Below are 16,392 nucleotides of genomic sequence, written 5' to 3' on the forward strand. Positions count from 1 at the left end.
TATACCAAGCTTTTACAAGTCATTGAAGCATGGTACATGTTTCTTTCTCTGGTTACATTTTAAAACTTCAGAAGACCCCAGTGATGGTTCTTACCCTGTGTTTACATTTCCCAGTAGATAATTTTGACAAACAATATTATGCACGCTGCCAAGGACTTCATAGGGCACTCTTCATTCGTTTCTGTGCTCCAGATTGCCACTTTTGACGAGACTGTTTTGGGACACATCAGTTTTTCTGCTAAACTATCTGGTTAAAGTATGCTTCTTAAAGGTCTATACAATCACTATTCCCTTTATAGGTCTGGCTTAACTTTTAATGTCTGTTGCATTTGTTTGCGGGTAAAAAAATCAGGCTTGCCAAGACGAGATCTAGTGTCTTAATCAGTGTTTGCATCGAACTGTGTTTATTAGTTCATATTTAGGTTTTGAATTGATTCCGGCAGGGAAATGTGGGACTAGAAGAGACCCTACCACAGTGCAATAAACACAGGGTGCAGTAAGTGACGTAGGCAGTGGGCATGTAATACTCAAGACTCACATGTTTGCTCTTAGACGCTGCCATGCGCTTTCAAACAGGAAACGCAAGACCTACTGAATAAACTTGCATGTGTTTGTTAGAAGCTTTCAACCCTGACCGCCTTGCATTATTGAAACACCAAGCTGAAAGATGGATGCTTTGCTTCACCAATACCAATCGTGACAAAGTAACCTGCAATTTCTGCAGTTGTGGTGCACACCAGACATTCACACTCCTCGGATTAATCAATTGCAATGCAGCTTTGTCATTTGTAAACTGTTGATGCCGTGATGGACCTTAAATGGAGGTGTAGGAAAGTGGTGCAAAATTAATCTACATGGACTCCTAGAAGCTCATTCCCTTTTAGTGTGAGGATTATCCAGTACAATTATATCCCCTAGGGGGGAGTCAAAATAAGAGGTCTCAACTGTTATCAGGCTTGCAGTATGTTCTTGCTCAAAGTAAACACTGCTAAAGGTTTCACCTCATCCGTGTGCATGTGACAGTTGGCCACAAGTGTTGATGCCATGAGGAAGAGGGCATATGCACCTTTTTCTTTAATCTTACCTAATTTAACCTAGCCTGTGCAGACGGGCTATCCATGCATGCCTTTTAATTTTAGATAAACCTCATGGGTCTTCATCATGCACAGATTATCTTGTCAAGATTGGGGGAGTTGTAGTGTTCTCATTTTTGTATTATTTATTAAGCCTGTATCAGGAAATTGATATTACACACATTGCCCAATTTCTTTCACTGAGTCACCTATGTGCTAAATACCACAGCTCAAGTGAAATAAATACTTGAAGCATTGAAACCGTATTTTGTTTATTATCGAAATTATACGTTTTACAATATTCTTTGAGGCCTCGCATTGTACATAGATGTCAATAGGCTGTCATTTGTCACTTGCAGTACTAGATCTTCTTGCTTAACGTTTTTGATACCAGATGGAACTTTTTAGACGAATCCTTGGTCATTGCCCCCTTTCCATCAATAAAAATGTGTTAATTGAGTAGTGATGTCAAGATGCCAAATTCTCTTCATTCTCCTTGTTGAGAATTTCTGGCTAAACCTTAAATGTGGACGGAGACCCATGTTAGTTAAAAGCCAATGCTCAGGACACTCCAGTTAGAGTGGGCATGCTGCATAGAGTGATGCCTGCTTGACACCCCTCATCTACAGACACTCACATGGGAAGCTGCTAAAAAAACTTTGTGGTGGAACTGTGGTACTTGGTACCAAAGATGCATTCACTACTGCCACGGTTGGAAGGTGCGGGGCAAACCGGTCTTTTTCTAGGCCAGCAAATCATTTGGTGAAGCCTGACCGCTTAACCACACCTGACCATCTTGGACAAATCCAGGAGCCAAAAACGTTATGGATTTAAAACAGTACTCAGTGTTTTGTCTCTGGTAACTGCATCCAGGTGACTGTGGATAACTTGCAAGCACTGAGAAGGAGGCTTCCTTGCCTATATGGGGTATTTTATCCCATATTATGTAAGTGTAAAGATAAAAGTGCGCTCAACAATCTGCATCTCTCACAATAGCAAAATGCACATAATGTGCATTTGAGGTACTTTATTCCTTAGGAATACTGTTTTCCATTGAATTGAACTAAGCTTTTCACACGAGCGGTAGCTATGAATTAACCCCAAATCTGCAAATTTGTCAGACCCCCTCAGTTTATACTCTTTTCTAGTCCCTCTTGTACAACGTCCCCCTTTTTCACACAGACTCGTCCCTCAAATATATAAAGCACACTATTAATTTTATTGTACATCAGCACTCTATCCTGACTAGTAACCAACCCACACATGAATCTATGCAGTCTTTGCTAGCCAGTAATTTGAAAGAGGCGTGGTCCAAAAGGAAGGCATACTTTAATAATGGTACCTGAAAAGGTAAACCTTCACTACCCCCACCCAACCTTTCTAATATGCGAAATGTTCTTGAGCATTCAACTTACTATTCTTAGTTGATGTTTAAAAATCCATCTTTTGTGCTATACTTAACCAAATTAGCTACAACATGTAAGCTAAATGTCGGGGCCTTGTGAATTACAATCATTGTGATATGCTAGACTGTTAATCATGCAACCAGCGCCTCAGTTAATCAGGCACTGAACTAACCTTTTAAGTGCAACACTAAATTTCTACTAATACATATATATATATATATATAAACACACTTGTTTTCCCACGTTGGTCCTCCTTCACCTTATTCAACCTATTCCATGGGTATAGGAAACAGCACTACTCTGGTAAAAGAAGCATCATGGTCCGTTATTCATTTGGGAAAACTATTTTATTCTTTTTTCATTTTTCGAAATATCAGCAAATTGCAAGTGCAGGTAGAAAAGAGACCAACGTGTTTCGGCCTGATGCCTTCGTCGTGTGTGTGTTCAAAATGATAATACTGTTTGAAGGGCGCGGTGCAGTGCCACTTGTAAGTGTTCTAAGCAAATCACTGTAGCAGTGTGTGTATCCGGTTATAGAACCAATCAACGTTTAGTGTTTAGGCTTTTTAACTAGGAACCCTCTGCCATGTAGACTTGTAAATTCACAGCAGCCTTCAGTATTTACATTTTTGCTCGTGTTAACAAAATATTTCTCATGGGTGAATTATCATTACCTCTAAATACTGCTCCATAGATTTCCTTGAACTTCCCAACATAGCCTAATACTGAAATTAAAAAGTGGGCAACCTTTGTTAAGGTACTTTGATGACTGACCTATTGGAGGTCTGGTTGCATTTATAAACCATTCTGCCTTTTAACTTGTTGTGCCACCAGAATCCTCTCGCTGGCATTATTACATAACTGTAACATGCAGTTGTTACTTTGCAACATCTGTCACTTTACTTATCACATTTATATTTTTGCAACCTTCTGGTATAATACCTTGATGGGTTTTGAAGCATTTGTACTCAGGGGTCCGTCTCAGTATTTGTTGAATACGTGTTCGCATTGTATATATGTCCAAGTCAGCCTTGCATTATGCCGTTTGTTGTGACTGTTATGAAATAAGGAGCCGAACAGAGCACGGGGGGGGGGGGGGGGGGGGTGTAACGGCGTCTACCAAATTGTCACAGACTGTGAAGAAGTTGGGACCCACAGAAATAGGCTGAACTTGTTCCGGTGTGATTTTCAGTCACAGACACATTCCGCACCGCCTGCACATTACGTTGTCTGCTTTCCATTTCCAGCAGTTATGGTTAGGCAGCGAGCGAGGCAAGATATGGGCCAGGTTAAGGGGCCATCGGGCCTCTTTTTGATCAGGTATCCTGACTGGACATGGCTTGGAACCTCACACTTAAATGGGAAACAAAAGCACAGAGCTTGTTAGCTCTTCACAAGTAACTGAGAGGCATGCTGTTCAGTCTCTGTATGGGCTGTAAGAATGTCAGATGTGTTGGTCTGTTCTAGTATTTGCACGAATAGCAATTTATATAGCACTATTTTATTTCTTTAAGAGCGCTACTCCTCCCAGTGCAGGGTGTCAGCGCTTCACATAACATACACATACATTGACAATAAATCATAGAAGTGTGTAAATCAATGCAAGATGTTACATGAGACAGTGAGGGTTACAAGGTGAAGTCACATGCCCTTCATATCTCACTGTGCTCTATTAGAAGGATTACAATTTAGGAACTGCAAGTAACAAAAGGATCTCTGTGTTCAAAGCAATAACCCACTTACCTAGCTACATAAAATAAAAATCTGTCCTCTGCATGTTACATGATGTATTTTGCTGTAGACACATTAACCTTCTATACTGCTTTAATTCAAATCTGAGGCTACACAAGAGACAGATCTCTCTAACAAATGATTTAACCTCCAGAGTTATCTCACCATTATTATTATACACTGAAATTTACTGGGCACCTCTGCAGCAGATGCTTTAACCCCATAAAATATTTTAAAACTAAGACTTTGCAACAAATTAAGAACCGATCTACTACCATGCTTCTCCTTGTTTCTTTGTGGCAGGGTTTAAAAAAAATAAATGTATTAGTTGTGGTCCAGATTTTGCATCTGGATTGCGCCACTGTTTTGGCACAATCTCCTTTGTTAAATGTTGTCATGCGCTTAAATGTGCTCCTGATAAGAATGTGTGAGGTCTTATTATCTGATGTCACTTCCTGGGATTTCACTTGCAGGGAGGTCACTTCCTGTGATTCCCACGTGCGATGTTGCGCATCATGTAGTCATGTGCTGTGATGGCCTGCCCCATGATGTCACTTCCATACTGCCTAACTTAGTTAGTCCCCCCCCACTTCGTTATAAAGGACTTGTGCCCTGGAGCGGAGACGTTTTTTTCACTGCAATAAATTATTTATTCCTAAATGTTCGTTACTGTCTTGTCTTTCATCCATGGAAGTTGCACGAAAGGTTTGTGTGGCTCTACCAAGCAATCTTTTGTTGTATATAAAATTGAAATCCCGTTTTGCAAAAAAAATGTACATTGGAAATGTGGACCTGATACAAGACCAATAATTAATACACTAAGAACAAATGGAAATCTTAGCTGTTCATCAGAATTGGTTATGATTTAGGGTCCAGTTAGAATGTATGCAGGTAGAACTTCTCAGACTTCTGCTAGGGAAAAGAATGCTGAACAGGGAAGTTCCTGTGTAATTTGAGGTGAATGGTATGCTTATACAAGGCTGAGAATTGTCTCCGCATCTAATGCAGCATACCAGGAGAAGAGTTCAAACAAAAGAATTTAAGATGGATGACTTACCCTTCTGATGGTTGCTCACCCAGCGGTGTAACCAGTGCAAGCCATTAAATGCGGCAGCATCCAGGTACCATAATTTTTCAAGCTGCTTAGAATCAAAATGGCACACCACAATACAGATAGTGGTAAAAGTCTAATCTGGTATGGACAGTGTGTACTAAAAGATATTAATTACATGAAATGTGTTACTGTTCTCGAAGACTCCCTGACCTTTGTGGTAATGGTGCCATTGCTGGCATAGTCTGCGCATCTGATGGCTTAACGGAACACCAGCAACCTTAGTACTTTAAAGCTTACTCTTATCATGAAAAGCTCTATTTCAGTTACGTTTAGTTTACCTCACCTGGTAGACATTGTTCTGAAGGCGCACAAATATCCCATCAATCTAGGGATAAAATACAGCTGCACTTCTAAATAGTGAGGTTAAGAGCATGCTTTGTTGCATCCGCTCTCTTCCAGGTAGAAAATGTTGGCAGGAACAGTACTGTAAAGAAAAGCTAGTTAAAGTGTGATTGCCAAAATAGTGATACCTGTACTTGCACTGCCCTCATGTTGCATTAGCACTAACCCAGGTCTCTTAACTGTAATTATCAAAGGGAATTTTATTTCAGTTGAATGGAAAATGCGTTTCCTCAATCCTTCATCCATGGGCCTATGTTAAGAAAATGAGAACACAGGTTGTCATCTGTTCACTTTTTTTTATGCAAACAATTTGCAGCTATTCCATTCTTTATCACTAACTCAAGTTCATTTTGTTGTGTTTTAATAGTCCTGAGTTCTTTAAAACATATCTCAAAATCTGGAGTCGCTGTTTCAGAATATTGTAAAATAATCATGCTTGATACCATACTTATCAGTTGGCCGCCCATGACTCCCTGGCATCCCCTTTTAAAAATGCTGTGTGCAGCTGGGTAAACAGACGTCTGTGCGGAGTGATTGCTGTTGCCATTTTGCAAGCAGAATGATAGCAGTGGCCATTTTGCAAGCAGAGTGATAGCAAAATTTAAGCTGTGGGCGATTTTGGCAGACCAGTGCTCACTAGATGTAGCTCACTATTTGCTATGTTTGAACTGAAAAGGGGCACAAGCAAGACAATGTACAAAAGTTTCTACGTTTTGCAAGGTAATCACTATTTAAGTCTTTGTGTGCTTTGTAGAAAATAGAAGATTTTCTTTCGGCTTTACAAATAGAAAGGGCTAAGATGATGGTGTGAGAATATGATGGGAGTCAAGATTAGATTGTTATGACTGTAAAGACGTTTGGACCATTTCAATAACTGCTATAGAGTTGAGAAAGTGAATAGGTGGGTTGCATTTGCAGTCCGAGCAGAAGACTGGGAGCAAGGTTGCGGATTAGAGCAAATGGTAGTTTGTTGGCAAGAGTGATGGAGTAAGTGGGATTGTCTTAGCTAGTTTGCAATTCAACTGAGCAAACGACAAATTAGTGAGTACTAACTTCATTTTTGTTTTAAATGTATATCTTGAATTTGCTTTTATTAATGCAGTTATTTTTAAAATTCCACACATTTAAAAGCAATAGCTCCTTACAGGGTTCCAGTGATTAGGTTCCTTTTACAGAAAATTAGTATGGGGGTTTGGTGTTGTGCATGAACCAACACTATAAGATATTGTGTCGGCATGTTTGAATTTAGGGTACGCTTGCCTTAGACCTATGCTCCTGTTTGTAAAGCCCCCCATTATATGGTATAGTACCACTTTTATTGGAGGTAGTTTTCTGTTTTTAGGAAACCTCTCATCTCATTTTGTAACGCTTTTATTTAGTTTTTTCTCTTTACCTTTTTAAGTGTTTCCCCATCACTACTTTAGTACTACTATTTAGGTTAATTTAGACCTATTTTCTGTTTCTATAAAAAACAACTGATTCTAGAACTCTTTCCTATTTGGCCACATTTTATTTTAAACTTTGGTAATTGTTTATGCACACTTTTTAGGTCTGACTTAATATTTTATTTGTGTATCTATTGTTTCAATTTTTTCTAATATACACAGTAGGGTTTGGCTCCACCCATTGGAGTTTAACCCTCCTTTTGTTTTTTTCAATGCTCTTTGGTGGGTTATTCTGCCTTCAAGCCTTCCATTGGAATGCATGAGGTAGGATTCTGCATTGAAAATGTTACTAAATCATCAATATAGGTCACATTAGTTTCTTTATAACTTATTTGCATTCCTTGCAAAAGCAATCCTTTTAGCTGCTTTTTTACCCAGCAGTTGCAAAACCAGTAATGCCGACTATGTTATAAATAACGTGTGTGCCTGTACTTGCATGCGTTGACACATTAAAGCCAGACCTGCTGGCTTTGTTAGTGCTAGTTTACATAGTGTTGTATCGAAAGTCAAAGAAAATAGTTTCTTGGAATAAGGATGCTTTTCTGTGAATGTGTTGTATTTAAGTAACATGCAGGTGTTGTACTCTTGATGTCTAATTTGAAGCTGCTTCTACCAAAGACAGCTATGTATGTAGTACTGCATTCTCTTGCAGTAATATTGCCAGCTAGAGATAATTAGGTCGATTTCTTTTGCTACTTTGCAGGCATGCTGGTCTCCCCCCCCCCCCCCCCATTATAAAAAATGGCTGGAGGATTTTTCCTAAGAACCCACCATTAGTGTAATACACACATATGAGATATCTTTGCTTTTCTAGAATACCTTCCATGCATCGTGAATCTATAAAAACAGCAGTGATGTGCATAGATGTAATTAATCATATGCCAATCTTAGGGGCTCATTTACAGGTGTGTTTAAACATCTCCCTAAAATCAGTGGACATCCATTCCCAATTGTTCACCTCACCACCTCATGCATGAAAATGTAGGTGAAGGTTCTTCCCATTGGATGGGATGTTCCCCTGGTTATTTTTCGGACTGGGGGTCCTGGTGATTCCCAGTTATGTGCTTCTTGCAACAGCAGATACTGCCAGATATTTGCACTGACCTCTTTTCTGTTCAGAAACAACCCTGCACATTGGGTACTGCAGTTAAGTTTTTCCTGATCTCCAGGATAAACTCTAGCGACAACAGGTTGCATTCCAATTGTATGTAGCTATCTCAATTGGAAATTTAAAACCGTGAAATCAAAAAGTGGTGGTTTGCATTGCTACAAATTGTAATCACACAAGTGTCGTTATGCATGTATTTCTATCCCTCCTATTTCTTGTCATTTCATCTTTTTTTTATTTTTTATTTTTAAATGCTTGTGTTCTTGGCCCTTTCCCAAAGTGACTTTCCCATTGTCCACTTTGAAAGTTATTAAAATCTTTGCTGTTTTCTGTGCCTTTGCCAGTCTAACCCCTTCACTGCCCGCCACCTCTTCACCCCATTCAAGCCCTGCTGTCTTTCTGGTCCATACTGCCTGTGCACCTGCCGCAATGGGCGATGGCTGTCTTCCTTCCTTCCAACTCCCCTGCAGCTCCAGCCCCCTTGCCTCTTCTCTGCTGAAGGGTCCTCTCGTCTACTTCTTCACATACCATCTGGCCCTCAAGTCTTGCTTTGGTTTGTTCTCTGCTTATCACATCCTACTGCCTCTTTAGTATCTGTAAAAATAATATCCGTTTTCAAACTGGCACGGCGCACATGCCGCTTCAGATTACTTCCGCATAAAGCAGCTTCTGCTATGTGTACAAGAGCAGCTTCAGGGTGAAATTGTCCACAATGAAGGTAGATGATTAGACATTCAGCAGAGGTTGGTATGGCCTGAGCTCCACCTTAACTACAACAACATTACTAAGGTTGGGCTGTCAGTCTTTGAATGAGGCTGGTAATCAGTTGTTTGTAATCAGTGATACCAATTGCCCTATGTGCAGTATACTTACGACGTGGTGCATCTTTGTACTGCGGTTACACTAAGAGATGTATTATATCATCTGAAACTGACCATTGTGCAGAACATTTTTATTCTGACTAGCTCCTGCCCCGCAGACTATTGAATATTTTCAGAGGCCATTTTTTTTAATTCTACACTTGGCTTCAAAGTAGTAGCAGGATCTTGTATAAATAGCTTTAGGAAAGCAGAAAAAAGTGCCTGTGCCCAAAACATTGTAGTCCGCTCTAGAAGAAAATACATTCTTCTAATGTCATCTGTCCTGTCAGCTGTTCAGTCTTTGTAATATGAAAGAAAGGCACTTGTCTATAGTGATAGTTCTGCACTTATCTGCATGTAAACCGCAGGTTACTGGTTAAACCTCAACTGTGATCAGTTTAGTTGGGTAGAATAACGCTTGCCATCTATCTCTGAAATAGTGTAAGCATGTGCTAGCCAAAACTAGGTTTTCAGCATTTGTGGCTTTGAGAAATAGCACTCTATTCATATACTACATGATGGCTCTTTAAGCATATCCCTTTGGGACAATTTCCTGCAGACAGCTTTGACTTGTATGAAGAACTAAGGGAGCCTGTGCCCTCGCCTATGCACCCGAAGTGCTGTGCAACTGTTTGTGCGTGGCTGTTTGCTGCAACTCCTTTCTTACTTGTGCTCCATGAGTGCCACTTGTGTTCCATGAGTGCCACATGAATGGGTGCCTCATCCAGTGCACTTGCCTCTTCTATCACTGGAGAAGCTTTCATTCCACAGGCTTGAGAAAACCACATAAGGCATAAGCGGGTGGTAATTGAGCAGTTGATAATTAGTATCTGACCTGCAGTAAACTTTAGAGCACTTGCTCATTTAGCAAGGATGAGTACCGTTAACGCTGAAGGCCATTGCCACGCAGGTGGCAATTCTGTTTTAAAAGCTTTTTAGGTCTCGCCTAGCTATTGGGTAGCAATCGCTATGCAAGACTATAGTAAGGGGCTCCCAAAAGTGGATTGCATGGCGAGCACGCGCACAATCACGTGCATCGTGCCGCCATGCAATCCGTTTGGCATCGTACTTCAAAGGGTCCGCTCCCCTGCCTGGAATGCGCGCCCCCGCCAAGCGCGCGCGCCACGCTCCGCCAGGCTGGTCTTGTTGAATACTTTGGCGACGGTGCAGTTTCCTCGAATGTTCAAGCCATGCACGCGCTGAAAGGACTGCTCCCTACACACTCCGTTTCGAAGCAACCTCTCTGACATGGCTCTGTAAACCCGTTCCATGCCAACATATGTTTAAATTATGTTTGGAAATGTGAATCCTCTTATAGAAACAAAAGGTTACGTTTTGCTGTTACACTATGGATAAAAATCTCCGGTGAGATCGTCTTCTACCAACGCCCGTGTTTTCCAGCTAATGGAGAAATAACTTTAATGCATTCACCACATAACGGCGCGAGGACACGGAATTGGATTCCAAGCGCAAACATGATACGATCAAATAAAAAAAAGAAGTCTTAAATAAAGCAGGCATGGAGACACAAAGCTTGAAACGTCGAAGAAATGTTAAAGTTAGCGTATGTGGTTTATATTGGGGTAATAAGAAACAGACATTCTCAGAAGAACACTTCCAGCACTTACTGGCCCGGCTCCAGGCACTTCAAAGTGGTGTTATCAGAGTACAGTGGTCCTCCTGTTGGGAATGCTGGGCGATGTTCTCAGGAAGTGTCACGGTTTCTTTTGTTTCATGTGAAAAGAGGTCAATTTACAGTGCCAAGCATTGCCAAGAGAGCAGGACGCGTCAGCGGTCCTCCTCCCCCCAGCTAGATAAATCACCCGGCGTCCACCTTTCATTCCTTCCAGGAAGAGGTGGCCCAGAGCTCGGCTGCCTTTCCCCGGCTCTGCGGCTTCTTGGCGCCATTACTTGAACACTGCTGCCCTCTACCCATGCACAGCGGCATGACACCCAGGGCAGCCAGTCTTCCTGTTATGTTTCAGAGTAGGGACGATTGAAAATACAAACAAGCCTTGTATGAATACATGCCGACATAGAGTAGGCAAGTAGGATAGTAGGGGAATGTGTTTTTCCCGTTACCTTAATTTGAAATAGAAGACAATCTGGCTAATCGGGTCTCTTTGGCACTTCATTTTTGGCAGTTTGATAATGTACAACAAAAAACAGAATTGTAGTCTCTGTTTTTGTGTGCCTTTCATAACAAGCATTGGCATAGCCAATAGGTCTCTCCTTTGGGACCTTATAAGTGTTTAGCCATGCAACAGTTGCATAACTAAATACTTATAAGGTCCCAAAAGCGAGACCTATTGGCTATGCCAATGCTTGTTACTAGTATGTGGTGTTTGGGGTCAGCCTCTCCCACCCTTTCGCTTTTTGTAAAGAATGACGATTGTGTTGGAATTCCCATTCCTCGTTTTCAGGCATTGGGCGTATTCCAGCTGCCCCTCTCTTGAATCATTAAATCCATGTTTTGTGTCTCACATGGAGTGATCGAATATAAGCCGATTAGCTTATCAAATGGTCTAATTTTAGAGAGCAGTAAAGCGCATGAGAACATTTTACTAGTCCAGTGAAATAGCCAAGTGGAATATTACACTCTTTACAGAGTTAGTTGGGTGGGGTGAGATCTGCAGGAGAAATCCATATGCTTGCAGGTTTAGGAGCTCCGTGTATTTGGGCTACAGCTTAAAATCAGTGCTACTAAAATAGGTACCTTGCAGTAGCAATTGCCTTTTAAACACATTTGTACTGCTAAATGCTAAACTGTAGTCTTGTTGGTGTTTTTCAAACCTCACGCCAGTCCTACTTCATACAGATTTTTGTGGGCATGGTTACAAGTTGGACTTCAAGGCATTGTGCAGGACATTGGTAGTAACCAGGATGCCATTTTCTTTAACATCTGTAAACATTGAGGCAGGCCCATTTGTCTATGTACTATAATATTGTGCAGTATGACTGGCTTGCTGCACAACCCACACACTCCCAACCTGCCACAGTTTTTCCTGCTTGCAACTGGACCTGGTGAATTATGTTTAACTACAAATTTCCCTAGGTGGCAGTTTTAAGTTTGCTCCTTAAAGATAGTGATTAGTTTAAGATATCCCTAATTGGATGACCTTGGACAGCATAAGATTAATGCTTAAACTTGTTTGCAGGAGTTTAAAATGTAGCTTCTGTTGCTGTTAAGATGGTTGCCAGGGAAAACTGAAAACCTAAATTTGACAGTCAATATGCAAACCAGTTTTGATTTTATTCCCTACAAATTAGGACTCCAAGCCCTCTGATTCTTGATCAGAACTACATAAACACCAAAAATCAAGTGATCAAAGCAGAGCGACGGATATTAAAGGAATTGGGATTTTGTGTTCATGTCAAGCATCCCCATAAGGTGAGTTGTATGGCATTAAGTTGTTGCGCTTAATCATTTGCATACTTCGAACACTTTAACTTTTCAGGGTTTGCTGTTTACTGTTAACTGAATAGACCAGGCACCTCACTTTAGGGTGACCAGTCAAATCGGGTTTGCAGGGGCAGCTACAGGTTTTGTCATCTGTACACAGAAATGTCTTTTCATTTAACATGTCTGGTTTTCAAAGTCTTAGGTGATTACAGAGGGTATCTTTAGTTGCAGAAACTATTTTAGTCAAAACAGATGCTGCTGCGTATAAATGTGCATTTTTGGTTTTAATTCTCCTTGGGGCGGGGAGTGTTTAGTTAAGTCGTTCTGTGCCCCTTGGATCGATGCAGAATTATACTCCCACTTCGATCATTGTGGGATGCCCCATTTTGTTTTTTAAGAGTCAGCCACTCAATGGTGCTGCTAAAAAAAAAAAAAACCTGTGATTTCCCTAAATTATATACCATGTTGCTGTACCATGAGCCAGAGTTCCAACCAACTATACAGCATGATTGAATGTATTGTTGCCCTGATGTGACGTAAATATTTTTGGAGTTGTGTATTAAAGAATGTCATTCCTGGAAAGTATGGGAATTTCATCACAAGTCTGTGCGTTGTATACAGTGCTTGTATTGTAAAATGTCAATAAAATATATATATATACTGGTCATCCTATCGAACGTGTCAAATCAGAAGTCTGGATCAACCAACCTTCAATCAAACCAGATTTGTATAGCGTGACTAAATACCCCTGAGGGTATCCAGGTGCTGGGAGCCCTGCAGTGAGAAGGGTTTGGTTGAACAGCCAAGTCTTAAGTCCTTTCCTGAATTCTAGCAGGAAGGATGAGGTCCGGAGGTGGAGGTCGTTCCAGGCCTTCACAGAGAGGTATGAGAAGGAGCGTCCTCCACTCTTGCTTCGACGGATGCAGGGGGTATAGTAGAGGGAGGGATGCACAGGAGTATTAAAGGTTGGTGGAAGTTCAGGCAGGGGTTGATGTTAGCTGGTCTTTGGTTGTGTAAGGCCTTGTAGGTGTGGATGAGCACCTTCAATTGGCACCTCTTCTGAATGGGGAGCCAGTGGAGCTTCTTGAGGTGTGGGGTGATGTGGGTCTGCTTAGGGAGCTCAAGGATGAGCTCTGTATGTTCTGCTGTCTCTTCAGGAGGTGCAAAGTGATTCCTATGTATAGTGTTTTCCCGTAGCCCAGCCTGCTGGTGATTAGCGCTTGAGTGATAATGCATATGGTGTTGATGGGGAGCCACTTGAAGACCTTACCTAGCATTCGATGAAGGAGGTGGAGGACTGTTTGTCTGGCTTTTCATGGTGAGCTTGCTGTCCAGGATTGCAAGGTTGTGGGCATGGTCTGTCTGAGTGGGTGAGCGTTCTAGTTCGGAAGACCACCAGGAGTTGTTCCACTGTGATGTTTCCGAAAATCAGCACTTTCGCTTTGTGTCGCGTTTGAGGTAGTTATCTTAAATCCAATCGGCGACGCTAGTTCTGCAGCTGCAGAAGTTTTCCATCGTGGTGGGGTCTTCTGATAACGATAGGATGAGCTGGGTGTCTGCATAGGATATGAGGCTTTGTCCGTGGGTTCTGACTGATGGCGAAGGGGGTGATGTATGAGTTGAAGACTGAGGGATGAGCCTTGAGGGATGCTGCAGATGATGATCTTAGGTTCCGAGGTGAAAGTAGCTTTCCTAGTCGCAATCTCCTCACTCAGAAGAGTAAGTGAGATCCAGGCTTTAACTATACAAGAACCATTCTTACAAATACATCATAAGGTGGTTCTTAGAACAAATCCAAAATTCCTTCCCAAAGTAATCTCTGCTTTCCATCTTAACCAATCTGTAGAATTACCTGTTTTTTCCCCAAAACCATATTCTGTAGCAGAAAGAGCTCTTCACGCACTGGATGTCAAAAGAGCTATACTTTATTATATTGACAGAACTAAACCTTTTAGAAAAACAAACCAACTGTTTTGTAGCTTTCTCACCACCTCATAAAGGAAACCCCATCTCCAAAGCTGGGATTGCCAGGTGAATAGTCAAATGTATTCAAATCTGCTACCAGAAAGCAAAACACACATTACCAATTCCCCTTAGAGCACATTCAACATGCAAACTAGGGGCTTCCATGGCATTCTTGGGGAACATTCCACTAGATGACATTTGTAAAGCAGCAATATGATCTGCGACACACACCTTCACCAAACACTACTGTGTAGATGTCAGGCAAAACAACAAGCTTCTGTAGGCCAGGCTGTTCTCAAAAAAACTTTTTCAGACCACTGCAACAGATATAATGTACAGAGTTTTATATAGCGCAAACTTGACCCGAATCGGGTATCAGAGCGCTTTACATAGCACCAGTTACGTTACATGAGGACACACATTCATTTTTGTTTGGCACAGAGAGATTAAGTGATTTTCCCAGAATCACAGGATGTTCAGTGTCCTTGCCGAGACTCTAACCCAGTTCCCCAGATTCGAGGTCGACCGCCCTAGCCGTTAAACCAACTCCTCTCCCCAGATACAGAGGACCAGCGCTAGGAGAGAGCTTTGCTATGCAGTCTATGCACAAGTATGTTTTCTGCAGCTCATATGCCTCGAACGAAAAATGCTACTTACCAGTATGCATCTGTTCTTAGCATGTAGAGCTGCAGAATGACATACGCCCACCCGCCTCCCCAGAACCTCTATCTGTTCCTGTGTTAACTTACACATGGACATCTTATCTGTTTTCTTACAAACTCCATTTCCCATCATGGCGAAAAACAATCTAAAGGGAGGAGTCACCTATCTCGTGACTACAAAGACTTCTTCCAAGATAACAACAAACTGCAATCATCCAAGCCCAACACCAGATGGTGGTCTATGCACAAGTATGTCATTCTGCAGCTCTACATATCTGAAAGAAACACGTAGTGATACATTCCTTACCTTAGAATTACCCCCAGGCGTCATACGGGATCTGGAAAGTTTTCGTCCGCAGTACCCCTGCGCGTAGGTAGGTGGCGTCGTGCGGCTCCGTGTCAGTCGTTGGCGTCGCGGTCGGCGAGATGACGTCGCGGGCCCTACTTAGACGCCGCCCACGCGCGCTGACGTCCGTTCTTTCTTTTCCGCACCAGCAAGCGCAGATCCGGGGAGAGCAGGAACCCCCGTCAATTTTTGACTGACTTTTTGAGGCTTTTTGTCTACGAATCCTGGTGCAGTTAGGATGCCTAGTTGAAGTCCTGCGAGGACTGTCACCCCATGAGGTCGGTGACGGACCCGCACAAGTGTCTTTTCTGCCTGGGGCGCGACCACTAACTCAAGTCGTGCCCCGACTGCCGGGCCATGGCGCCGAAGTCTTTGCGGTAGTCTGCTCTGCACCGTTTGAGGTCTCGGTCCCATGGGAGGTTGGTGGAGCCTGTGGAGTCAGCGCCGGCCTACCTGCCCTTCCCGGGTCCGTCGGCGACTCCGGATCAAATACAGGAATTCCTGTCGGCCGTGGCTCGTCTCTTTGGGCCGTCTGGTACGCTGGTGCGCCTTCTGGCCCGCGGTCCCGACTGTTGGTCCTCGCCTTTTATCGCTGGTGGCTCCGGTGCCGGCTCCGGCGATGTGGGACCCCCCTGGATCCAGGCCTGGTTCCCGGTTGACCTTATAACACCTCCACCGACGTCGACCCCACCGGAACCACTTCCGACATCGCCCGCTCTTCGGGACGACTTCGACCCCGGTTTCAGCCCCGAAGTGGACGCGGCGCCGGGCCGACGTCGATGGATGCCTTTCTCGACTTTGCTCGGGGATTTCTATCCCCATGTCCCTGGTCCTTATTTTAGGCCTGTTGTACAGCTTGAGGAGGAAGGGGAGGACTGGGAGCGGTCTGAGGACCCTCTCGCAGCTGATTGCGAGTATGAACCAGACTGGGCAGAGA

General features: G+C 42.7%; 1 protein-coding gene across 4 annotated transcripts in view; it reads left to right on the plus strand.

Moving 5' to 3' along the window:
- Positions 1–16,392, plus strand: part of CCNL1 (cyclin L1) — a 285,464-nt gene that overhangs the window by 105,611 nt on the left and 163,461 nt on the right. For all 4 annotated transcript variants that reach the window (XM_085634757.1, XM_085634758.1, XM_085634759.1 and 1 more), the window contains exon 4: positions 12,350–12,470. In XM_085634757.1, the coding sequence (XP_085490883.1) occupies positions 12,350–12,470 (121 nt within the window). The remainder of the gene's footprint in view (positions 1–12,349; positions 12,471–16,392) is intronic.

Source organism: Triturus cristatus, chromosome 11 (assembly GCF_964204655.1).
Source record: "Triturus cristatus chromosome 11, aTriCri1.1, whole genome shotgun sequence".
In the NCBI taxonomy this organism is placed as follows: Eukaryota; Metazoa; Chordata; class Amphibia; order Caudata; family Salamandridae; genus Triturus; species Triturus cristatus.